Raw genomic sequence first — 26,919 nt, 5'->3', positions numbered from 1 at the left:
AGAAGACACACAAAAAATGAAAAGGTATCTATCCCATGTTCATAGAATGGAAGAATTCATATTGTTAAAATATCAATACTACTAGATTTAATGTATTACCTATCAAAATACCAATAACATTTTTCACAGAAATAGAAAAAGCAGTCTTAAAATTTGTACAGAACCACAAAAGACCCAGATATGGTTTGGCTGTGTCCCCACCCAAATCTCATCTTGAATTGTAGTTCCCATAATCCCCACATGTCGTGGGAGGGACCCAGTGGGAAGTGATTGGGTCATGGGGGCAGTTTTCCCCCATGCTGTTCTCGTGATAGTGAGTGAGTTCTCATGAAATCTGATGGTTTTCTAAGTGTTTGGCATTTCCCCTGCTGGCACTTATTCCCACTGCCACCTTGTGAAGAAGATGCCTTGCTTCCCCTATGCCTTCCACCATGATTGCAAGTTTCCTGAGACCTCCCCAGCAATGCGGAACTGTGAGTCAATTATACCTCTTTCCTTTATAGATTACCCAGTCTCCAGCAGTTCTTTATAGCAGTATGAGAACAGACTAATACAGTAAATTGGTACCGAGGTAGGGGGGGCACTGCTATAAGGATACTGAAAATGTGGAAGCAACTTTGGAACTGTGTAATAGGCAGAGGATGGAACAGTTTGGAGGGCTCAGAAGAAGACAGGAAAATGTGGCAATGTTTGGAACTTCCTAGAGACCTGGAGGGCTCAGAAGAAGACAGGAAAATCTGGGAAAGTTTGGAACTTCCTAGAGAATCATTGAATAGCTTTCACCAAAATGCCGATAGTGATATGGACAATGAAGTTCAGACTGAGGTGGTATCAGATGGAGATGAGGAACTTGTTAGGAATAGGAATAAAGGTGACTCTTGCTATGCTTTAGCAAAGAGATTGGCAGCATTTTGCCCCTGCCCTAGAGATCTGTGGAACTTTGAACTTGAGAGAGATGATTTGGGGTATCTGGCAGAAGAAATTTCTAAGCAACAAAGCATTCCAGAGTGACAGAGCAGAAAAGTTTGAAAAGTTTGCAGCCTGATGATGCAGTAGGAAAGACAAACCCATTTTCTGGGGAGAAATTCAACCCAGCTACAGAAATTTATATAATTAACAAGGAGCCAAATGTTAATCACCAAGATAATGGGGAAAATGTGTCCAGGGCATGTTAGAGACCTTTGCAGTAGCCCCTCCCATCACAGGCCTGGAGGCCTAGGAGGGAAAAATGCTTTCGTGGCCTGGGTCCAGGGCCCCCCTGCAGTGTTCAGCCTGGGACTTGGTGCCCTGTGTCCCAGCCACTCCAGCTAAAAGAGGCCAAAGTACAGCTTGGGCTATAGCTTCAGAGGGTGCAAGCCCCCAGCCTTTGTTCTGTGGGTGCACAGAAGACAAAAATTGAGGTTTGGGAATGTCCACCTAGATTTCAGAGGATGTATGGAAATGCCTGGATGTCCAGGCGGAGGTGTGCTGCAGAGGCAGAGCCCTCGTGGAGAACCTCTGCTAGAGCAGTGAGGAAAAGAAATGTGGGGTGGGAGCCCCCACACAGTCACCACTGGGGCACTGCCTAGTGGAGCTGTGAGAAGAGGGCCACTGTCCTCCAGACCCCAGAATGGTAGATCCACTGACAGCTTGCACCGTGGGCCTGGAAAAGCCACAGGCACTCAATGCCAGCCCATGAAAGCAGCCAGGAGCAGGGCTGTACCCTGCAAAGCTATGGGGGTGGAGCTGCCCAAGGCTATGGGAGCTTGCCTTTTGTATCAGGGTGACCAAAATGTGAGACACGGAGTCAAAGGAGAACATTTTGGAACTTTCAGGTTTAATGACTGCCTTATTGGATTTCAGACTTGCATGGGGCCTGTAGCCCCTTTGTTTTGGCCAATTTCTCCCATTTGGAATGAGTGTATTTACCCAATGCCTGTACCCCTATTGTATCTAGGAAGGAACTAACTTGCTTTTGATTTTACAGGCTCATAAACGGAAGGGATTTTCCTTGTCTCAGATGAGACTTTGGACTTGGACTTTTGGGTTAAGGCTGGAATGAGCTAACACTTTGGGGGACTGTTGGAAAGGCATGATTCTGTTTTTAAATGTGAGGACATGAGATTTGGGAGGGGCCATGGGTGGAAACATACGGTTTGGCTCTGTGTCCCCACCCAAATCTCATCTTGAATTGTAGTATATTGTTTGTAAAAATTCCTGCCTATCCAGAGATTTTTTTTAAAAAAAACAATACTTTCTTCAATTTTCTCTTACAATTTAATTTTTTACATTTAACTTTTTAATACTTCCTGTAGACTAAAAGTTATTTTGGTGCATTGTGTGAACCAAAGATCAAAGTAGTTTTATTTTTTTCTGAAAACATCTATTCATTTTTTCAATTAATTGATTGTTTATATTAAGGATCTAGGAGGATCTAAAATTATGGAATTGTGGGCAAGGGCAATTTTTGCCTTACATTTCATGTAAGGCAAAATAATCCCCATGTGTCATGGGAGGGACCCAGTAGGAAGTGATTGGATCATGGGGGCAGGTTCCCCCATGCTGTTCTCATGACAGTGAGTAAGTTTTCATGAGATCTGATGGTTTTATAAGCATCTGGCATTTCCCCTTCTGTCACCTCTCCCTCCTGCCGCCTTGTGAAAAAGGTGCCTTGCTTCCCCTTCACCTTCCACCATGATTGTAAGTTTCCCGAAGCCTCTCCAGCCATGTGGAACTGTAAGTCAATTAAACCTCTTTCCTTTATAAATTATGCAGTCTCAGGCAGTTCTTTATACCAGCAGGAAAACAGACTAATACAGACCCTAAATATCCAAAGCAGTCCTGAGCAAAGAGAAGAAAGCTGGAGGCATGATGCTACTTTATTTCAAACTATACTACAAAGCTGTAGTAACCAAAACAGCATGATACTGGCATAAAGACAGAAACATATGCCAGTGGAACACAACAGAGAACCCAGAAATGAATCCACACATTTAGAGCCAACTCATTTTTGACAAAGTGCCAAGAATATGCATTGGTGAAAGAATAGTCTCTTCAATAAATGATGTTGGGAAAACTGGATATCCACATGCAGAAGAATTAAACTAAACCCCTATCTCTCACTGTATACAAAAATTAAATCAAAATGGATTAGAGACTTAAATATACAACCTGAAAGTATGAAGCTACTGGAAGAAAACATTGGGGAAATGCTCCAGGACATTGGTCTGGGAAATATTTTATGGCCTGGGAAATATCAAAAGCACAGACAACTAAAGCAAAAGTAGACAAACGGGATTATATCAAGCTATAAAGCTTCCGCACAACAAAGGAATCAATTAACAAAGTGAAGGGACAACCTACAGGATGGGATGAAATATTTGCAAACTATACAACTGAGAGGGTATTCATAACCAGAATATATAAGGAACTCAAACAAGTCAATGGCAAAAAAGCAAAGGATCCTATTAAAAATGAACAAAGATCTGAATAGACATTTCTCAAAAGAAAACATACAAATGGCCAACAGGTATATGAAAAACTGCTCAACATCACTAATTACCAGAGAAATGCAAACCAAAAGCACAATGGATATTTCACTCCAGTTAAATGACTTTTATCAAAAAGACAAAAAATAATGAATGCTGATGAGGATGTGGCAAAAGGGGAATGCTTGTACACTATTGGTGGGAGTGTGAATTAGTACAGATACTATGGAAAAGAGTATGTATGTTCCTCAAGAAACTAAAAATAGAACGACCATGTGATCCAGCAATCCCACTGCTGGATATATATCCAAAGACAGGAAATCAGTGTATCAAAGAGATAGTTGCACACCAACATTTATTACAGCACCATTCACAATAGCTAGGATATAAAATCAACCTAAGTATACATCAACAGATGAATGGATAAAGACTGTGTGCTATATATACACAATAGACTATTACTCAGCCATTAAAAAGAATGAAATCCTGTCATTTGTGGCAACATCGATGAGCCTGGATGTCATTGTGTTAAGTGAAATAAGCCAGGCATAGAAAGACAAATATCACGTTTTCACTTACATGTGAGAGCTTAAAAAGTGGATCTCAGGGAGATAGAGTAGAATGGTGCTTAAAGGAGTTTGGGAATGGTATGGGGGGGTGGGATGGAATGAAGAGAGGTTGATTAATAGGTGTAAAATGAAGGGGTGGCCTGCCCCTCGTCACCCACAGTGACGAGAAACACTGTGGGTGTTTCTCGTCAGGTGGGACGAGAGACTGAGAAAAGAAATAAGACACAGAGACAAAGCACAGGAAAGAAAAGTGGGCCCAGGGGACCGGCGCTCAGCATACGGAGGACCCGCGCTGGCACTGGTCTCTCAGTTCCCTCAGTATTTATTGATCATTATCTCTACCATCTCGGAGAGGGGGATGTGGCAGAACAATAGGGTAATAGTGGAGAGAGGGTCAGCAGGAAAACATGTGAACAAAGGTCTCTGTGTCATAAATAAGTTTAAGGAAATGTGCTGTGCCCTGATGTGCACGTATACAAACATCTTGGTGCATTAAAGAGCAGTATTGCCACTAGCCTGTCTCACCTCCAGCCTTAAGGCGGTTTTCTCCTTTCTCAGTAGATGGAGCATACAATCGGGTTTTACACCGAGACACTCCATTGCCCAGGGACGAGCAGGAGAGAGATGCCTTCCTCTTATCTCAACTGCAAAGAGGCCTTCCTCTTTCACTAATCCTCCTCAGCACAGACCCTTTACGGGTGTCGGACTGGGGGACGGTCAGGTCTTTCCCTTCCCACGAGGCCATATCTCAGGCTATCACATGGGGAGAAACCTTGGACAATACCTGGCTTTCCAGGGCAGAGGTCCCTGCGGCCTTCTGCAGTGTATTGTGTCCCTGGGTACTTGAGATTAGAGAATGGTGATGACTTTTTTTATTATTATTATTATACTTTAAGTTCTAGGGTACATGTGCACAACGTGCAGGTTTGTTACACGTGTATACGTGCACCGTGTTGGTGTGCTGCACCCACTAACTCGTCATTTACATTAGGTATATCTCCCAATGCTATCCCTCCCCCCACCCCATGACAGGCCCCGGTGTGTGATGTTCCCCCTCCTGTGTCCAAGTGTTCTCATTGTTCAATTCCCACCTATGACTAAGAACATGCGGTGTTTGGTTTTTTGTCCTTGTGATAGTATGCTGAGAATGATGGTTTCCAGATTCATCCATGTCCCTACAAAGGACATGAACTCATCCTTTTTTATGGCTGCATAGTATTCCATGGACAAGCATACTGCCTTCAAGCACTTTTTTAACAAAGCACATCCTGCATAGCCCTAAATCCATTAAACCTTGACTCAACACAGCACATGTCTCTGCGAGCACAGGGTTGGGGCTAGGGTTACAGATTAACAGCATCTCAAGGCAGAAGAATTTTTCTTAGTACAGACCAAAATGGAGTCTCCTATGTCTACTTCTTTCTACATAGACACAGTAACAGTCTGATCTCTCTTTCTTTTCCCCACAGTAAAATTACACTTAAATAGAAGGGATAAGTTGTAGTGTTCGATATTACAGTAGGGTGACTATAGTTAACAATGATTTATTGTATGTTTCAAAATAGCTAGAAGAGAAGACTGGGAATGTTCCCAACACAAATAAATGACAAATGGTTGAAGTGATTGATATTCCAATTACCATCATTTGATTATTACACATTGTATTAATGTATCAAAATATCACATGTATCCCCAAAACATGTACAATTATCGTGTATCAATTTAAAAATACATCATGATAGGCACCTCTCAGGTTGACTGTACTGTCCTGATTATTGCTAGTGGTGTTAACAAATTTGAAGCTAGTATCTTTAAGAACGGGCAGACCCATGAGCATGCCCTTCTGGTTTACACACTGGAAGTGAAACAACTAATTGTTGGTGTTAAAAAATGGATTTCACTGAACTATGCCATCGCCAACAGAGCTATGTGGAAATCAATAAGGAAGTCAGCCCTACATTAAGAATATTGGCTACAACCGCAACACAGTAGTATTTATGCCAATTTCTGGTTGGAATGCTGACAAATTGCTAACATGCCTTGGTTAAAGGGTGGAGAGTCACCTGCAGAGATGGCAATACCAGTGTAGCACACCGCTTGAAGCTCTGGATTATATCATACCACCAGCTCATCCAACTGACAAGGCTTGTGCCTACCTCTCCAGGAAGTCTACAAAATTGGTAGTATTGGTAATGTCTTTGTGGGCCTAGCGGTGACTGGTGCCCTCAAACCCAGCATGATTGGTCAGCTTTGCTCCAGTTAACATTACAACTGAAATAAAGTCTTTTGAATTGCACCATGAAGCTTTAAATGAAGCTCTTCTTGGGGACAATGTGGGCTTCAGTGTCAAGAATGTGTCTGTCAAAGATGTTTATCATGGCAATATGGCTTGTGACAGCGAAAATGACTCGCCAACGGAAGCAGCTGGCTTCCTGAACCATCCAGCCCAAATCAGTGCTGGCTCTCCGCCTCTGTTGGATTGTCACACAGCTCACATTGCTTGCAGGTTTGCTGAGCTGAAGGTGGTTGATTTCCTTCTGGTTAGAAGCTGGAAGATGACCCCCATTGTGATTTTTATTGCTATGGTTTCTTCCTAATTTAGTCTTGAGGTCTCTCCCTTGAGAATGGTCATAAGCCAAGATAGCCACTTTCTAGGAGAGTCCTGACCAGGGGGAAAGTTAAGTTTGAGTGTGTCAGCTTGGTGAGACACAATGAGGAAGTAAAAACAAAATAAATAGTGGAATAGAATACTAACAAGTACCTAGAAATAAGTCTAGCTAAAAATTTGCAAAATGTCTATGGAAAAAAAAACTACGGAAATTTACTGAGAAACTTTAAAGAGTACCTAAATAACTTTCAAGATATACCACGTACATGAATTGGAAAACATGATATTTGAAAATGTCGGTTATTCCCAAACTGATTTATAGATTCAGTGCAACCTGAATGAAAATCCCAAGACATTCCTTTTGTAGAGCTCAACAAGCTGATTCTAAAATTAATATGAAAATGTAAAGGTTTATGAATAGCCAAGTCCTTCTTGAAGAGGAAGAATAAGATGAGAGTAATTGCTGTCTAATATATTGAGACTTATTTTAAAGCTATAATAATTAAAACAATGTAGCAGTTGGTATAGGGATAATCAAACAGGTAAATGAAACAGAATAGAAAATCCAAAACTAGTCTAACACATATAGAAACTTGATTTATGACAAAGGTGTCACAGAAGTAGAGTTTCAATAAAATGCTGGAAAATGTTGGTATCTATACAGATAAAACATTACATTGGATTCCTAACTCACACCATACACAAAAATCCATTCACATTGCATTACAAGTCTAAAAGTGAAATATAAAATCATAAACATTTTAGAAAGAAAATGTAAAAGAATATATCAATAACCATAGGGTAGGGAAAGAAAGAGAATTGACATCAAGATACAAAAAGCCCTAGCCAATAAGGTTTTTTTTATAAATTCCACACATTAAAATTACAAACTTATGCTCATCAAAAGATAACATAAAAATAATGAAAAGATTAGCCACGGAATGGTAAATGTTTGCAATACATAACACAAAGGACACACAAAGGAAACTTATATAATAGATTTTAACAGGCTTCTCTGTGTCCTTCTTCTCCAGCAATCAAGGAATATATAAAAAAGCATATCAAGGATATATAGGGTACTCTTTTGATTCAACAAGAAAAAAGCAGATTATCCAAGAGAAAACTTGGCAGAAAAAAGCTTGGATAGGTGCTCCACAAAAGAGGACATCCAAATGACTGCTACTCATAAGAAAAGATGCGCAACCTCATAGAACATCCAAAAATGTAAAAACACAGTCAATACCAGATATTTATAATAATTTGGAGCAAATGGAACTCTCATACATTGCTAATGAAAATGGAAAATGGTCCAGCTGCTTTGGAAAACAGTGTGGCAATACCTACCAAAGCCAAACACATGCATACCTAGTAATTCCACCCTTATATATGTGCCCAACAGAAATGCACATATATGTTCACCAAAAGATATGCACCAGAAGGTTATAGCAGGCCCATATGAAAGTGCCAAAGATTATAACAACTCAAATGTCCGTGATTAGGGTATATTCATATAATACTATACAACAATAGGAATGAACAAACTATAGCTACATATGATAATATAAATGAATCTCACAACCAGAATGCTAAGTGAAAGAAGAAACAAAGGAATATATGTAGTATGTTTTATTTACACACTTCAAAACAGGCAAAACTAAATATATTTTTAAAGGATGTATATGTAACTGGTAAAATTATAAAGAAAAGCAAAGAAATGATTATCATAAAGATCAGAATGGTGGTTACCTTCAGTGGGAAGGGAGAAAGTATGAATGAAAAGGGACATCCAGTGAGTCTTGTGGGTTGTTGGCAATGTTACTGATCTGGGTGATGATTGCATTTATGTACCAAAGGCATTTGTGTTTTATGCACTTTATTGTATATGTTTTAGTTCACAATTTTTTTAGTTCACAATTTTAATAGGGCTTTAAAAAGTAAAAAGAAAAGAGATCCAAGGGCTTGACCATGGGACTCTCTTATATTTGGAGTATGTTTATAAACTTTACATTCATTCAACATTCGACAAATATTTTTTGAGCACCTACTTTGTGCCAAGCACCGTTACAGGTGCTGGGAATAGAACAGGGAACAAAACAGACAAAACCCCAGCTTTCATGGAACTTACATGCTAATAGAGCTTGGCAAGAGTATTTCAAGGAAGATGAAGTGGCTAACTATGCAAAATGCTTCTCAGGCACCTAGGAAAATGAGGATGTGAGGCATTTCTACCCACTTGGTACATAAAATTATTGCTTTTCCTCTGCTTTTTTTCTCCAGGGCTCAGAGTGGCAGTGTCCCTCAGTTCAAGAAAGTTGTTTTCCAGGAATTTACTGATGGCTCCTTTACTCAGCCCTTATACCGTGGAGAACTAAATGAACATTTGGGACTCCTGGGGCCATATATAAGAGCAGAAGTTGAAGATAATATCATGGTGAGTTAAGGACAGTGGAATTACAAGAAAATTAATTTTATATATTTATTTTCTTGCTGACTATAATGTATTCCCACTTTTGGAAATTTTTAAAGTATAGAAAAATAATTCCATAATTATCTTTGTGTACGTTCTATTTTTCCTATGTATTTTTCTCCTTATGTATTCAAATTATACCATGCAGAATTCTGATTCTTGTTTTTTTACTAAATATCACATCATAAACATTTCTTACGTCATTAAAAACACTTCCTATGTATGTTTTTAAAATACTGCATAATAGTCTATTATATGAATTTATGGAACCATAGTTTATGTAACCATTTATTTTGAACAATCTTTTAGACAGTTTCTTTTTTCACTATATAAATAACGCTGTAATCACAACAGTTTTTCTAAGATAAAATTCCAGAAGTGCAATGTATTTGAGCATCTTAAGAGTTTTTCTTATTAATTATTTGGTAATGGCCCTTGCACATTTGTCTTTCATGGAGGAAGTGCTTTTCTTATTGATTATGTTACCTTATATATTAGATAGTAAACCACTGAACATTTTAATGAGAGGTACTTTTTCAAGTTTTTGTTTTCTCTTAATTTTATAAATGATGGTTTTTGAAATAAAACACGTTTTAATTTTTAGGTAGTAACCCATCAATCTTTACTTTTTGACACTTTCATTGCTTTTATGTTTATAAAAATTCCTGCCTATCCAGAGATTTTTTAAAAAACACCTATACTTTCCTCAGTTTTTCTCTTACAGTTTAATTTTTTACATTTAACTTTTTAATACTTCCTGTAGACTAAAAGTTATTTTGGTGCATTGTGTGAACCAAAGATCAAAGTAGTTTTATTTTTTTCTGAAAATATCTATTCGTTGTTTCAATTAATTGATGGTGTATATTAAGGATGTAGAAGGATCTAAAATTATGGAATTGTGGGCAATTTTTGCCTTACATTTTATTTTACTTTCCATTATATTCTATGATAAATATGTATAATTTTTAATCTGGAAAGTAAGCCTTTTTTAAAAGATAATATGCATTCATTCTAGAATTTGTCATGAAGAACCTTAACTTACATATCAACTCCTGGCGTTATGGTCTCTTATAACCCCTGCAGTAACATTTTCCCTTTTACTCTGGAATTGCTTTTAAGTGTTTAGGAATTTTCTCCTTTGCAACTTTGAGTTCATACCTTAAATTTAGAATACAAAACCTCCTCAGGATTAGGTTTGAGTTCTAACAGCATCCATCTTCTGTACCACTTCTTCCAGGGTATTAAAAACTTTGATAAAGACCAAAAGACAGGTATTTCTTTTAGGGATGTAAACCCTAAGGACCTTAAGATCCTAGAAGATTATTCTTGCTTTTTTTTTTGTCGTTATTGTTCTGCAGGTAACTTTCAAAAATCAGGCCTCTCGTCCCTATTCCTTCTATTCTAGCCTTATTTCTTATGAGGAAGATCAGAGGCAAGGAGCAGAACCTAGGAAAAACTTTGTCAAGCCTAATGAAACCAAAACTTACTTTTGGAAAGTGCAACATCATATGGCGCCCACTAAAGATGAGTTTGACTGCAAAGCCTGGGCTTATTTCTCTGATGTTGACCTGGTAAGCAGGTGTCTATTGTGCTGACCACTTTTTGGTTTAAAAGAAATGGTCTTTGTGTGCTAAGAATTTTGGTATTTATCCTACGTGCAATAAGAAGCTTTAAATAGGAGAGTTGATCATTATATTTGTGTTTTAGAAATGTCATTCTGGAATCTACTGAAGAGGATGGATTATATTTTTGGAAGGTGGGAGGCAGGTTGGAGTGGCATAAAAATTGATGAGAAATCCACTCTGGTTCATAGGTGAGAGAGCTTATACTCATAGGATTGATGTCTTCCCTCCCTAGGAAAAAGATGTGCACTCAGGCCTGATTGGACCCCTTCTGGTCTGCCACACTAACACACTGAACCCTGCTCATGGGAGACAAGTGACAGTACAGGAATTTGCTCTGTTTTTCACCATCTTTGATGAGACCAAAAGCTGGTACTTCACTGAAAACATGGAAAGAAACTGCAGGGCTCCCTGCAATATCCAGATGGAAGATCCCACTTTTAAAGAGAATTATCGCTTCCATGGTAATATATTCCACATCCAAACATTATCACTGTGAAATGCAGATTGCACTTTGACAAATGAGACTTGATCCAGGGACTTGAACATCGTATTTATTTAGAGTATATCTGTGGGAGTGGAATCCTCATAGATGTCAGTTTTTTTGGTGGAGTGGAGAGAAAGAAACTGATATAATAGATTTTAACAGGCTTCTCTGTGTCCTTCTCCAGCAATCAATGGCTACATAATGGATACACTACCTGGCTTAGTAATGGCTCAGGATCAAAGGATTCGATGGTATCTGCTCAGCATGGGCAGCAATGAAAACATCCATTCTATTCATTTCAGTGGACATGTGTTCACTGTACGAAAAAAAGAGGAGTATAAAATGGCACTGTACAATCTCTATCCAGGTATGAGCTTGTTTGTGCTCTTTCTTCTACCTACTCTATTTGTTGAGTACTTACTTTAAATGGTCTAGGCACTGGGAACACAATCAGTGAACAAAGCAGACAAGCTCCATGCTCTTAAGTAATACTTTTTCAAATGCTTTTTAAACCATTTGTTCAAAGCAAATGAACAAGATAATTTCAGATATAGAAAAATTGCTAAAAAGGAAATAGAACAGAATAAATGGATAATTAATGTCACAGTACTTTCCTAGGGAAAAGGAATTTATTCCTTTATCATTTACCATCTCAAATCCCATAGGGCACCAGTAGTCATCCAAAGAGTGATTTGTTTATGTATGTAACCAGTATATTGATTAAGCACTACTCATAATGTTGATCACAACACAATTTTATTTTGGTTCTCCACTGTCCCTTTAAAATAGGTTTGGCCAGGTGCGATGGCTCACACTTGTAATCCCAGCACTTTGGGAGGCCAAGGTTGGAGGATTGCTTGAGGCCAGGAGTTCAAGACCAGCCTGGGTGACAAAGCGAGACCCCCATCTCTACAAAAAATAATTAGCCAGACATGTGGTATATACCTGTAGTCCCAGCTACTTCACCTACTTGGGTGGCTGAGGTGGAAGGATTGCTTGAGCCCAGGAGGTTGACGCTGCAGTGAGCTATGAAAGTGCCACTGCACTCAAACTTGGACAACAGAGCAAGACCCTGTCTCTAAAAAAAAAAAAACCATCCAGTTTAATAGCGGGGGTAAACTTTCCTTATTTCTTCGTAAAAATTCTGATAAGCCCTGTAACTTTTCTGCTCACCCTTAAGTAATAAACAGGACTAAAGTCACTTTATGTCACAAATACAGTTCAAATCAGAAATTACAATGTCCATCCCAAGATATTAATCAAAATTGTGAACTTGATTTAACTTCAATCTCCCCTCCTCCAACTTGAGCCTGCATCAGGCTGGAAGTCTGCATTGGAAAAGGGAGACATGGTTGAGTCCTCTGTTTCTGTACCTTGTGATGATCGTGCTTCCCCACAACCCCTTTATAGCTGCTGTTTTGAACTCCAACATGGATAGGTTAAAGGTAAGGGGATAAGATAGTTCTTACCTATTTACAGCTGGCACCATTGTTGTAAACTAGCTTAACACTGTTTGTGCCTGGCAATACTTGTTGACTCTTTCTCCTGCAGGGCACTTTCAGGGAACTCTTTAGAGACTCCCTTACGTGACTGTCATGAAATCCCCTTGACATTTCTTCCACCTTTACTCTGGGTGGTCACTTGTGACTCATTTCTCAGCCCTCAGTGTTCACCTGCAGCTTCTTGTTGCTGGGGTAACTTTACCCTTGTAGGCAGCTCTAGTGGACTGGATCCAGAGGGAACTCACCCTGACTTATCTGTTTCACAGAGTCCACATCTGGCCAATGGGAAACACACCTTTTGCTCAGAAAGACCCTGGGAATGTAGGTCAATCATAATGCAGTAGCATTCTCCTGTCCCCACCATCAAAGAATTCAGTCACCCTGTTTCTCATCTCCTGGGGGGAGGGGAGTGGTCAGAACTCAATCTCCACAACCCCCAACTGTAAGGGTCACGTAGCAAGCACTTTGCGTTTGAGGGGTCCAAAAGTAGTGGAACTACCAAATTTGGTAGGTCTACTCTGATATTTCGCATAAACCAATGTATCTCATGCTCATTTTTTAGTGAAAAGAAATAATTTCTGTTCCTGTTGGTTTTTATAAGGTGTTTTTGAGACAGTGGAAATGTTACCATCCAAAGCTGGAATTTGGCGGGTGGAATGCCTTATTGGCGAGCATCTACATGCTGGGATGAGCACACTTTTTCTGGTGTACAGCAATAGTGAGTAGCAATGTGGGCAGAGGTTCCCTACCTACTCAGCCTACTTCTTTACAGCTTTCCTCCTTTCTGGAATGGTTGCTTGTGTCAGGAAATAAATACAAGCTTACATCATTATCAAATTTAAAACGAATATTGCTGGTAGAAATCATCAGAGTTCTCAGAGTAGGGCAGATATACTTGAAGCTTTGAACACTTTGTACCTGAAGCTCTAAATAATTGACAAAAAAAAAAAAAACCACCTCATTTTCACAACTTGGTAAAGCTCGAAGATCTCCAGTAGCAGATTTTGGAATTTAATGTTGATTTAGTTACCAGATAACTTAGAAATACTACTTGGAAGAGTTTGGAGATTTAACCCTAAACAAGTAAGAGAGCCACTGGTCTATTTATGTACGGACCCCAGTTTCTTCAGCTGTAAAATGTGAATCATTCTAGCACCTGTTAGGATTAATTAAATGAACTAATACAGTAAAACGTTGAGTACAGTTCTTGGCACATTTAAACACTAAAAAATATTAGCATTTGTTGACGTTCTCCCATTTTCATTGACTTACATTTGAGAAGCTGAATTTTGTGCACTTCTAGTTACTGTGTTCCACCCGTTTCATTTCAGAGTGTCAGACTCCCCTGGGAATGGCTTCTGGACGCATTAGAGATTTTCAGATTACAGCTTCAGGACAATATGGTAAATACTATTATTTTTGCTCCAAGAACCTGGGCTGATTATATCTTTTTTTAATAATCTGGTGGAGAATCTCAGATAATGAATCCATCTCCATGCTTCTATTAGTTCTATTCCATAAGTGCCTCTCAAATACATCTCCTCCTCTCCACTTCCCACTGTGGCCATCTTAACTCAGGTCACCATCATTTCTTACCTGGGCAATGACACTGCCTCCTTAAATATCCTCCCTACCTTCAGTATTTCTTCCTTGAGTCAATTCTTTTCAGTGCAGCAGGAAGCTATACTTTCCTATGAGCAGTAATGGTAAAGTTTGACTAGGGTCTATAGAGAATTCTCAGAAATTGTTTTAGAGCACTACTGCCCACAGGCTAAATGCAGCACACTGCCTGTTTTTGTATGGCATGTGAGCTATGAACAGATTTTCCATTTTTAAATAATTGTCAAAAAGACGAAGACTATTTCATGACATGTGAAATTATAAAATTCAAATTTCAGCATCCGTAATAAAGCCTTATTTTGGAACACAGCCACGTCCATTAATTTACATATCATCTATGGCTACAGCAGCAGTAACATAGTTGCAACAGAGACCATATAATATGCAAAGCCTAAATGATTTACTATCTGGCCCTTTACAGAAAAAGTTTGCCAACCTATGTTGTTGTGAGGTAAAAAAAATCCTCTTGAAAAGGAGGCGTGAGAGTTTTACACCAAAATAGTAACATTTTTCACTAGGTGGAAGGGTTACATTTTAAAATGTCTTTTATTTGTATTTTTACTTATTTTTACTTTTCATTTTCTGATTTTTCTACAATGAACATACATTGTGTAATAAACAATAGGCGGGGCACGTTGGCTCATGCCTCCCAGCACTTTGCAAGGCTGAGGCAAGCAGATCACCTGAGGTCAGGAGTTCAAGACCAGCCTGGCCAACATGGTGAAACTCCGTCTCTACTAAAAATACAAAAATTAGTCGGGCATGGTGGTACGCGATTGTAGTCCCAGCTACCTAGGAGACTGAGACAGGAGAATTGCTTGAACTCAGGAGGTGGAGGTTGCAGTGAGCCAAGATCATGCCATTGCACTCCAGCCTGGGTGACAAAGCAAGACTCCATCTCAAAAAAAGAAAGAAAAGAGGAAATAATATTATTATTTGGTAGTGTTGGTAACAAATTGCAGTATCAGCTAGTTAGAGGTGCTAACAATTAACAAAATTATAAATTTTAGAAAATAAAATGGACAACAAGGATAAGCAATATCCTTAGATAGTAATTGATACTGGTATGCCATAAAGCCTTTATGTTTTTCTCTATTTTCACCACAGCTTAGATTAACCTTTCTCAAGACAATAATTTTATTCTCAAGTGTCTAGGACTAACCCAGCTGAATTTAATCTCTGTTTCTTTACTTGGGCAAAGGACAGTGGGCCCCAAAGCTGGCCAGACTTCATTATTCCGGATCAATCAATGCCTGGAGCACCAAGGAGCCCTTTTCTTGGATCAAGGTTAGAAAATGTAATCAATGATGGGAAATGTATCACATTCAATCAATTGCATTACTTATTCCTCTTGCAAGCTCAAAGGATTCTATGAATATGAGAAAACTAAAGAACAGAATGCCTTAATGATTTGTACAAAAGCACTCATGAACAAAGAGATATGGGGATAGAATTGAGTATATTGATATGTCCTGTTTCTGTATTTTAGTCCTTCTACTGGGATTAGAACATCTGAATATTTTCTATAATATTGAACTCGTCATCTCTCAAGACAGTATATGTTATTATTAGATGCTTCCAACTGCCCACGTGTCCTTAAGTACTCCAATCCCCTTTATTTTAACATAAAACAAATGGTTCACAAATGCAAACCACATGTGTACTTTTACATTTTCTGTAGCCACGTTTTCAAAAATGTGAAATTCACTTTAATAATACATTTTATTTAACTCAACATATCTGAAAATACTATCATTTCAACATATGATCAATGAGGCCCCTTCAAAGACAGACAGATGGAAACTCTTGGGTCTCTTCCATGCCTCACAAAAGCTGAGGGCAGCTTGGAAGTGCCTGCTCAGCCTCTCCACCTAAACATAAGGCTAGATGCCTTCTAGAAGCCCAAACAGGAGATGGAGAAAACATTTTGGTTTCCATCTTTGCAAATAGCATGTCTATTAATGCCACAGCATTGTTTTGTAGACACTGCCAATTTTGACTCAATCTGAGCTGCTGTTCACTAATCCCTAAGTATTTTTTGTTGGTTTGTGCTTCTGCCAAACAATATGTTATGTTCTTCACCTTGTATTTCTATGGTTATTTTCAACCTTAAGTGTATCCCTATATAGAGAACATGTTTATCTATTTGACCACCCTGTGTCTGTCTGTGCTATTTAATTTTTTGTAATAACATTCTTATTTGGGAGGGCGGAATTATATCTTCCTCACTAGATACAACCTGATAAGACTAGTAAATAGAGTGTCCTGTCTGTGCCTAGCCAATGAACCCTGAATGATATACTCTGTTGTTTCCACTTACTAGATTTGGCCCATTGTTTCAGCTTGCCGATCTTCAGTGTCCCAAAGTATTTCCTAGTTTTTCCAGTTACTGATTTGATCAGTAAACTTTCTAATACTGCAGCAAAGTCATGATCAAAATATTGAAGTAGACAAGACTTCCTTAGTATGTGCACAATACAAGTCAAGCTGTTAAGTCCTTACTACAACCTTGTGAGGTAGATGTTACTATCATCTTCATTTCAGATAATGAAATTGAAGCATAGAGAGGTTATTGTGGCCCAAGTCACACGGCTAATAAGTGACTGAGCCAAAATTCAAATTCTGATAGTTGGGCTCCAGAACCCTAATTGGTAATCGTTGTACTACACTGTTCCGGAATGCTCCCTTTAAGTTGATAACCATCTATTAACTGTCACTGTTCACTTGTGGTAATTAAACCAGTTACAAATCCACCTAGTTATGTTATCATCTACCACTATTGAATCGCCTTATCTTCAAGGTGGTTTTGCCATCTGTCCTACTAAGGTCCAGCTAGACTTTTTATAGATCTCGTAACTTTATAAAATAAACCATGGAGATGGAGTTGAAAGGGGGTGCTGACAAGGAAGGGAGTTGGAGAAGGCATCTATTCTCGTGAGAAGGCCTGAAGAGTGCACAACAGCCTGGCCCCAAGACACAAGAGCGCTGGGCTGGCTTGAGGAGCACCAGGTGACCAAGACCAGGCAATGCACAGGGGGAAGTCAGCAGGCCCCATGGAGATACGCAGCTGCAGTGTTTGTACTTTTATACAGTGAAACTCATTACCACCTTGCTTACTTCCTAGTAGAGAGATGTGTCTTGTAGTTACACTGAAACACCTGGCTGGGCACATAGGTGAAGCTGTTGAGTCTGTAATTGTCAAACTGCTCCCAGGTGCCAATTATAATGTAGAAGAGGCACAAGAAGATGAAGTGGATAAGCCTGGCAGTTTGTCAAGCATTCATCAGTTGTCAAGCATTTGTCAGTTGCAGAATGTAGGTAGGCTGCCAAGGCTTTATTGTAGCCTGGTTCTATTGCAGCTTTATTCTAGCAAGGCTGCTGGAAAATACAATAATCACTGGTCCAAGAAAGAACTCTTATACTCTATCTATATGAAGAAACAGTAAAAGTCAATTCAGTAGAAGTCATGATTTTTGTGCCTGGTGCTTTCACTTTTTTATGCCACAATACCAAGAGGTTAAAATGAAGTGTCTTTGATTGGGAATAACATCTATCTGGGAAAAGACAGGGCTGCAACTTCTGAAGACCTTGACACTCTGTCCTGTTACCCTGCTTCATTTTTCTCCTGCACTTATCACTACTTGATGCTATAAACAAATAAAAACATATATGATATAAGGTCTATTTCTCCTACTCAACTGTAAGTTCCATGAGGGCAGGGCTTTCTTTCTTGTTTACTACTCTATTCCCTGTACCTAAAACAGTGCTTGGCACATAGCAAGTGCTAAAAAATATTCTTTGAATGAGTGTATGAATGGAACTTACAGTCAGCTGAAGGAGACAGTTATTAAGCATAAGAGTGATGACCAGTCCAATTGTGTGTGTCAGGCATGTGTGAAAACGTGCTAAATTTGACTTGCTTATTAGGACAGTAACTGATACTTCTAATGTTCTTGCAGCCCATGACCTCTTCTTTAAGAAGTGTCCATTCTGTACTACTTTCCCATTATTCACTCATTCATTCCAAAGCATTTGCTATACAGCAGTATTATACCAGATACCATATTAGGTGCTGGGGCTAGAGAGAATATAAAAGCTAACATTGATTGAGTGTTTAGTATGCGCCAGGCCCTGAACTCAGCACATTACATGTATTAACTCTTTAACCCCTATGGCAGCCCTTTGAGATAAAAACTAATATTATCTTCACTTTACAGATAAGTTGAGACACAGAAAGTTAGGTGACTCAAATGGGTTCACTGCCTTAAGGATCTCAGTCTAATAAGGAAAGCAGAAAAGCAAAGCAACCTTATAATATGGTGCAATAATTTGCTATAATGAAGTTATATACAAAGTGAAGTAGAAGCATAGAAGAAGCAGCACTAAATTTGTCTGGGTGAGTCAGAGAAGGCTAACCAGGAAAAATAGTTTCTGAACTAACACTTGAAGGAGGTGTAGCAGTTCATCACTGACAGTGATGTTGGGGTGGGTCTGGTTTCAGGAGAGGGGAGGAAATTGGCTTTGGTCTGAGGCTGAGGTGTGGGCAAAGCATTAGCTTATGTGGGTCCATTAGCTTATGTGAGTCCACAAAAGGTGTGTGTGTGTTTGTGTGTGTGTGTGTGTGTGTGTGTGTGTGTGTGTGTACGAAATGGGGGCTCAATGATTTGGTAGTGGTTTGGTTTGTCAAGAAGCAGGCTGGGAACTCAATAAGCATCTTTCCATTCATTTCTACTGTGTATCCCACAGCTTCACACACACATGCACATTTCAACATTGGTGACTGCTTCACTTGCACACCTAAGGTAATGATGGACACACCTGTAGCAATGTAGATTCTTCCTAAGCTAATAATTAGTTTCAGGAGGTAGCACATACATTTAAAAATAGGTTAAAATAAAGTGTTATTTTAATTGGTAGGTGGATCTGTTGGCACCAATGATTATTCACGGCATCAAGACCCAGGGTGCCCGTCAGAAGTTCTCCAGCCTCTACATCTCTCAGTTTATCATCATGTACAGTCTTGATGGGAAGAAGTGGCAGACTTATCGAGGAAATTCCACTGGAACCTTAATGGTATGTAATTAGTCATTTAAAGGGAATGCCTGAATACTTTAAAGAATTTTGGCAGATTTCAGATATTGGACAAACACTCTTAGCTTCCACAAACTTAATTCCAAAAGATAATTTTTCACTTATGAGCAATAGAGTTATTACGGACATATCAGCAAAAATGTAGTAGTGTCAAGGCTCATAGATGATAGAAATGAAGAGATGCTGTATTGATAGAAATATGTGATTCAGGACTGTGTGGATTGATGATTGTGAGCTTGCTTATGGATATCCTAGGTTTGAGGTTATAGTAGGACAATCAGGTTGAAATGTCCAGCAGGCAGTAGGTGAAAAACAAGTTTAGGGGGCAAAACCATGGATGGAGATGAAGATTCATGACTTCCACATAAAAGGATGGGTGAAACTTTGGGAATTGATGAATTCTCTAGAGGTGAGCTCAAGACCCTTAAAGGCTTAAAACCTCAGCGTTATTGTCTACTCTTCCCTCATTTTTATGCCCACAAATCTGGTCAATCCTTTATTTGTAATGCCTCTCATATCTCTTTCTTCTGTTTCCATTTATACCACTGTTGCCACAGCCCAGGGTCCCATCACCTCACACTTGATCTATTGTATTACATTCCTAACTAGTCTTCCCCCGTTTCTAATCTGTTCTCCGATAAAAGCTGCACATCATTTTCAGGATAATCATCAGTCGCCTGCCTAAAACTTTTCAATGTCTTCCCATTGTCTTCAGAATAAAGTTCAAAGTCTTCAAATGACCCCAAGCAAGATAACTTTTGTTTGCCCCTTTAGATCCATTTTCCTGCTTCTCTACCCTGCTTCTTGTTCTGTGAGGTGAGCTTGTATAGAATACATCAACAGGTTACCTTGTCCTCCAGCTTTTGGTTGGACTTCACCAACAGGGAGCACTGGCAAAAGATTGGCATATTTATTCTTCTGACTTTCTCCTTGTAGAGGAGTTCACTGTATCTCCCCACTTAAGGTCACTGTTTCCCTCAGAGTGGCTTTTTCTACCTGTACTAGCTACTATTGCTGTGTACCAAGCCACTTCAAAACTTGGTGTCATAACAATAACCATTATGTTTTGCTCACAGATTCTGTAGATCAAGACTGGGACACAGTGGGGATGGGTGGTTTCTGGAGCCTCAGTTAGGATTATTTAACAGCTGGGTGCTGGAATCATCTGGAAGTTCCTTCTCTTGCTTTTCTGGTGGTTGGTACTGACTGTCAGCTAGGACAGAATCTGGGGTTGTTGACTGATGTAACTTTACATGGATCATCCCTGAGGCCTGGCCTTCCTTACAGCATGTTTCAAGGTAGTTGGACTTCTTTTTGAGGGGGGGTAGGAGGGTGGGGGGAGGACAGAGTCTCACTCTGTTGCCCAGGCTGGAGTGCACTGGTGTGATCTCGGCTCACTGCAACCTCTGCCTCCCGGGTTCAAGTGATTCTCCTGCCTCAGCCTCCTGAGTAGCTGGGACTACGGGCTCATGCCACCACGCCCAGCTAATTTTTGTATTTTTAGTAGAGACAGGGTTTTGCCATGTTGACCAGGCTGGTCTTGAACTCCTGACCTCAGGTGATCCGCCCACCTCAGCCTCCCAAAGTGCTGGGATTACAGGCATAAGCCACCGCACCCGGCCTGTAGTTGGACTTCTTACACGTCATTTTAGGGCCTCCAAGTGTGAGTGTTACAGTTAACAAGGTGAAGACTACATAACCTTTTCTGACCGAGTCTTCTAAGTTATGTAGCATCACTTTTGTCGACAAAAAGTGTTGAACTCTATAAAATATTTGAAGAGATTTATTCTGAGCCAAGTATGAGTGAGTATGGCCCATGACACAGCCCTCAGGAGGTCCTGAGAACATGTGCCCAAGATGGTCAGGGCACAGCTTGGTTTTATACATTTTAGAGAGGCTTGAGACATCAATCAAATACATTTAAGAAATACACTGATTTGGTCCAGAAAGGCGGGACAACTCAACCTGGGGGCTTCCGGGCTATAGGTGAATTTAAACATTTTCTGGTTGACAACTGGTTGAGTTTGTCTGAAGACCTGGGATTGATAGAAAGGGAATGTTCAGGTTAAGATAAACATTGTGGAGACCAAAGTTCTTTTGAAGTCTTATAGTGGCTCCCCTTAGAGACAATAGATGACAAATGTTTTGTATTCAGATCTTAGTTAATCTCTTTAGGATTGGGAGGGGCTGGGAGAAAAAGATCTAGCTATGTTAATAGAGATTCTTTACAGTTGCAAATTTCCCTCCACAAAGAACAGCTTTGCAGGGCCATTTCAAAATATGGCAAAAAAACATGTTTTGGGGTAAAATATTTTGATTTTCTTCCTTGTCTCACAATGTGATGCCAGAGTAAGGTTGGAAAGTAAATCATGACATATAAGGTTAAATAAAACCCATCTGATGAGAATTTATGATTTGTAGGGCATGACTCCCCAGACCCCTTAGATAGGAATTTGGGCAAGATAAAAAAAAATCAGAGTTTAGTCCTCACTTTCAATACATTCTATTGGTTATAAGCAAATCGCATATCCACCCAGATTCAAGGGGAAGAGACATAGACCCTAATTTTTAATGGGAGAAATGTTAAATAATTGGTGGTCATTTTTTAAAGCCACTACAATAATCTATCCAATTCTCTCTTTCAGGATGTTTCTCTCTTCTGATCCTTTCAGGTTTAGGGATTGTCAACAAACAAAAAGTTAAACCCTGTAAAATACTTGAAGAGATTTATTATGAGCCAAATATGAGAGACCAATGGCCTGTGACACAGCCCTCAGGAGATCCTGAGAACATGTGCTCAAGGTGGTCTGGCTACAACTTGGTTTTACGCATTTTAGGGAGACATAAGACCGAAATCAATAGATGGAAGATGTACATTCATTGAGTTTGGAAAGGCAGGACAACTGGAAGCGAGGCGGGGCTTCCAGGTCGTAGGTAGATTCAAAGATTTTCTGATTGGCAATTGGTTGAAAGAGTTAAGTTATTGTGTAAAGACTTAGAATCAATAGAGAGGAACATCTGGGTTAAGATAAGGGGTTGTGAAGACCAAGGTTCTGTCATGCAGATGAAGCCTCCAGGTAGCAGGCTTCAGAGAGAATAGATTGTAAATGTTTCTTATCAGACTTAAAGAGTCTGTTCTATCAGTCTGAAGGTCTGTGTTGATGTTAATACTGGTCAGATTTTTCTGAATTCCAAAAGGGAGGCGGGTATAATAAGGCATATTTGATCCCCACTTTCCCATCATGGCCTGAATGTTTTTCAGGTTAACTTTGGAAGGCCCTTTGCCGAAAGGAGGGGTCCATTCAGATGGTTGGGGGGATTAGAATTTTATTTTGGGTTTACAGGATGGTAATACTCTGTTCCCACCCTCCTAACTAGTATCTTTATTAAACCTTCCACAAATTATCCTAATTTCCATGTTTTCTGTTCCTTGCTGGATCCCTTGTTTCATACAGTAATTGGTGCTAGAAGAAACCCCAGGAAACAGATTTTCAAAATGCAATTCTAAGGTTATGTTGCTAATATATTCAAGAAACACAGAGATAACATATTTGCCAAGGAAGAAAATGAGCAGTTAGGGAATCCATGACATGTGTTAGTATTATAGTTTCTCAGATTATCACCAGTGATACTATGGGATGAGTTGCAGATGGCAAGTAAGACACTGGGGAGATTAAATGACAGTGGCATTTAGTCACTGTGGCAACAAACGTAGCATTACCTGATTGTAGAGTGGTCTGTCTTCTTACAGCCCTAGAGGGCATACACATGGAAAAAGAAATGAAATGTTATGAATATATACAAAATAAGAACACTGATGAACATACATGGAAAATCAGGATGCATGCATAGAGCTTTTGAGGAATCCTCCATATCCTGTGGTTGTAGGCAGATACGACTTAGGGGCTCAGCATAAGTTGCAGAGCTGCAGTGACAATTAAATGCTCAACTCCACCAGATCTATTATGCTGTGGTAAGAGTACCGGTGGGAAGGAGTGAAACTCTGAGGCCTGAGATGGAGGCATTTAGGCAGACATGGATGAGGCTGAGAATTGCAAACCTCCAAATTCCCCTGAACCTCCTTTGCCTGAGGAGGCAACCACTCCCCAGTCTCTGAAGCAGTCATCCCTCTTTTGCGTAAAAGCCTTTCAGTGGCTATAACTGAGATAGGTGCCTCACAAACCAGTGACTATTCTCCTTAGAGACCCTGTTTGGCCACTACGAAAGCCAGGCGAGTCACAGAAAATGACAGCAGATCACAAATTTAATCAGGTGGTGATGCCAAAAAACAATTGCAATTCCAGATATCATATCTCTGTTGAAGCAAATTTACACAGCCCCAGGCACCTGATATGGAAGTATTGACCTAGAGAATGTTTTTTCTTCATTTCCATACATTAGTAAAATCAGAATACATTTGAATTTACCAAGTAGGAACAAGAGTATTAAGTTTACTGCCCATGCATCAGGGCAATGTTAGCTCTCTTGTTTTCTGTCATAATATAGACTCAAGGGACCTCAAACATCTTTACATACCACAAGCACAATGCCTGTCCATTACACTGATGACATTATGCTGACAGGATCTGGTAAACACATAACAAATAAGCCTGTCTTGCTCTTGACTTTAATGAGAATGTAACCTGTGTTTCACTGTTTAATATAATATTCACTGTTAGTTTCAAATACTTTTTATGATGTTTAAAAAGTTTTCTCCTATCCCTATTTTATTTGCAATGGCAACTGAATTTTATCAAATGCTTTTCAGCATCTTTGACATGGTCACATTTCTCTTTTGTGTTGTCAAATTATACTTAACGAAATTCAATAGTGTGCTGACAAGAAATTAACAACCCACAGGGGAGCAAAGTGAGAGGAGGTTAAGAAGTAAAGGCCTTGATTTATAGCATTGGCAGATTTCCCTGACATAAATACTACTCCCATCATGCCTGGCCCCAGGGATGGGAAGAGATGCTTACTTACAATTGGCTCTCACAGACCAGTGCAACAGCACTACTGGGCTCCATTTCTGGGAAAACTTTCGTCAGTCATAGTGTGTTAGTTATTTAAAACTTAGCTGGATCCAATTTGCCAACATTTCATTTATAATTTCTATATCTATATTCATGAATGAAATGGGTTTAGCTTTTTCAGTAGCTCTACTTGCCAGGTTTTGGCATGAGGGTTATATTAAACTTGAAAATAAAGTGGGAAAGCTTCCATTTTTTTCCATGAAGACTGTTGCTCTAGAATAGCTTATTTAATGTAGGAATCCAGTATTTAATGAGAGTAAATGAAAAAGCCATATGAGCCATGTGCTTTATTTAGTGAGAGATACTAGGCTATATTTTCCAATCGTTATATGATTATTGCTATTCTCATTTGTGTTGCCTTGAGTTAATGTCTGCAAATGTGCACATTAGAGTCATATATCCCTTCCTGTGCCATACATCTATATCTGTATACACACATATGTCTTTTCTCCTTTTTTCCCTTCTGTATCAAGAGTTGGCAAGTGTTTGTCTATTCTATTAATTTTTCAAAGAATCAGCTCAGTTTTAAACCCAAACATGGTTTTGAAAGAGCTGTTTCTAGTTCATCAATCTCTGTTCAAAACTTTAAAAATTCTATTTTCCTTTCTTTTGGTTTGTTTCCTACAATCTGGAGGTGAATGCTTAGTTCACTTATTCTTCAATCTTTGTCTTTTAACGATAAGGATAAATTAGTTACAGTTATTAACTACTCTCATGAGGTTCATTCCTTGAACAATCACTGAGCAACTACTATGTCCTGGGTTCTAATTCAGGGGTGGGCAAACTATAGCCCCAGAATTTGGCCCATAGCCTGCTTTTGTACGGACTGTGAGTTAAGAATAGTTTTTACACGTTGAAAGGATTGCAAAGACAAACATACAAAGAAACAAAGAAGACTGTGCAACAGAGACCACCTGTGGCCTGTAAAGACTAACACATTTCTATCCCGCCCTTGACAGAAAGAGTCTGTGGGCTGCTGGTCTCCTCTAACGGTGGTAGAGATGCCTGCACGGTTAACATTAATCCTTGGCACCAGAATCCTCAGCACCTAGGAACCAGATCTTGCCTAACACGCTAATTTCAGTCTTGACCACCTTCCTCCGGCGTAGCGGTTCTCAAACGTCTTTGTCTTTGTACTATTCACGTATAAAATATTCTTTCATAAGCAACATTTATCCTTTTGGGAGTACCTCACAATGGGGAGAAGGGGAACCCCAACAGCCTTTAAGGGTTCACTGCTTCGCTGCCACCATTTCCGACGGTTTACACTGTTTTAAGTGTGAATTTGGAATTGTTTTCAAGTTAAAAAGCAAACTAATCATGTCCTCTGAAAGTATTTGCTTTTGGCATGCTAGAAATCAGTGTTGACTTTTGATACTGATGTGATACATTACGAGGGAATTCTCAAAAATGCTGAAATCTGGCCTCGGCCCAGTTATCACTGCTCTTAAGCTTCTGAGGGAGATACACGAATGAGCCCACGGCAAATGGAAAACGAGGAGTTTTAGTGTTTCCTAGAATTATGCTCAGATACCCACTACCTGACCGTCTGGTTATCCTTCCCCTCACCTCCCTGACGCAAGGAGTTTGGACCAGAGGCCTAAGGAGGCGTCTCCTGAAGCCCAAATCCCAAACTGGTCACCAGTCATGCTCCGTAACTCCTGAACCTGACAAGAAGCCAGCCGGCCAGGTCTGCAGCCCGGGTTAAGAGGAGCATACCAGGAAAGAGCCAAAGAGCAAAGGAGCATGAGCCCTTCAACCGCTTTTACAATAATTTGGGCTAGGCGTTCAGGGCTCCGTAGGACCCTTCCTGGCAGCCAAGTGAGAGAAAGAGGAATGACGGTGGAATGGGCCTCTCCTGTGCTTCCCATTACTTCCACACTGTCGAAATAGAAATAGAAGCAGAAAAGAACACCCTACAAGTCCCACCCATTTGGAGGCACTCAACTCACAGTGACAACCCTCCACACCTCTCCCCTGCAAAAAGACGCAAAACAAAAACACCTACTCCAAACTGTGTCCTTACATCTCAGCCCCGAAGATCAGTATTGTGTGCAACTTCGGCCCAAAGGATGCATTTCCCCAGGGTTGAAAGTTTGAGAAAGAGGCTATATTCTGAAGAGTTCTTGTTGTCACCATCAAAAGGATTAAAAAGACGCAATAAGTAAGAAAACAGCTTAGTTGGGGGGCATGCTCCATTTGAGCCAGAAAGCCTTGGAAACTTAAGTGTTCTCAAACGGAACGCCATCCTGCTTTGGGGGAACACGGAGGCTGCCTTGCAGTCACGTGATCGCACACCACCAAAGGGCCACGCACTCTGATTTCACCTCCTTAACTAAAAGTTGCAGCAAAATCCCTATTACAGGCCAGGCGTGGTGGCTCATGCCTGTAATCCCAGCACTTTGGGAGGCCGAGGAGGGTGGATCATTTGAGGTCAGGAGTTGGAGACCAGC

General features: G+C 39.8%; 1 protein-coding gene across 1 annotated transcript in view; it reads left to right on the top strand.

Annotated features, from left to right (window-relative positions):
- Positions 1–26,919, top strand: part of F8 (coagulation factor VIII) — a 185,434-nt gene that overhangs the window by 106,329 nt on the left and 52,186 nt on the right. The window contains exons 15-22 of the mRNA XM_003809957.4: positions 8,922–9,075; positions 10,470–10,682; positions 10,969–11,197; positions 11,405–11,587; positions 13,324–13,440; positions 14,054–14,125; positions 15,544–15,629; positions 19,260–19,415. Of these exons, the coding sequence (XP_003810005.2) occupies positions 8,922–9,075; positions 10,470–10,682; positions 10,969–11,197; positions 11,405–11,587; positions 13,324–13,440; positions 14,054–14,125; positions 15,544–15,629; positions 19,260–19,415 (1,210 nt within the window). The remainder of the gene's footprint in view (positions 1–8,921; positions 9,076–10,469; positions 10,683–10,968; positions 11,198–11,404; positions 11,588–13,323; positions 13,441–14,053; positions 14,126–15,543; positions 15,630–19,259; positions 19,416–26,919) is intronic.

Source organism: Pan paniscus, chromosome X (genome assembly GCF_029289425.2).
Source record: "Pan paniscus chromosome X, NHGRI_mPanPan1-v2.0_pri, whole genome shotgun sequence".
NCBI lineage: Eukaryota > Metazoa > Chordata > Mammalia > Primates > Hominidae > Pan > Pan paniscus.
This window is presented reverse-complemented; position numbering and strand designations above follow the sequence as displayed.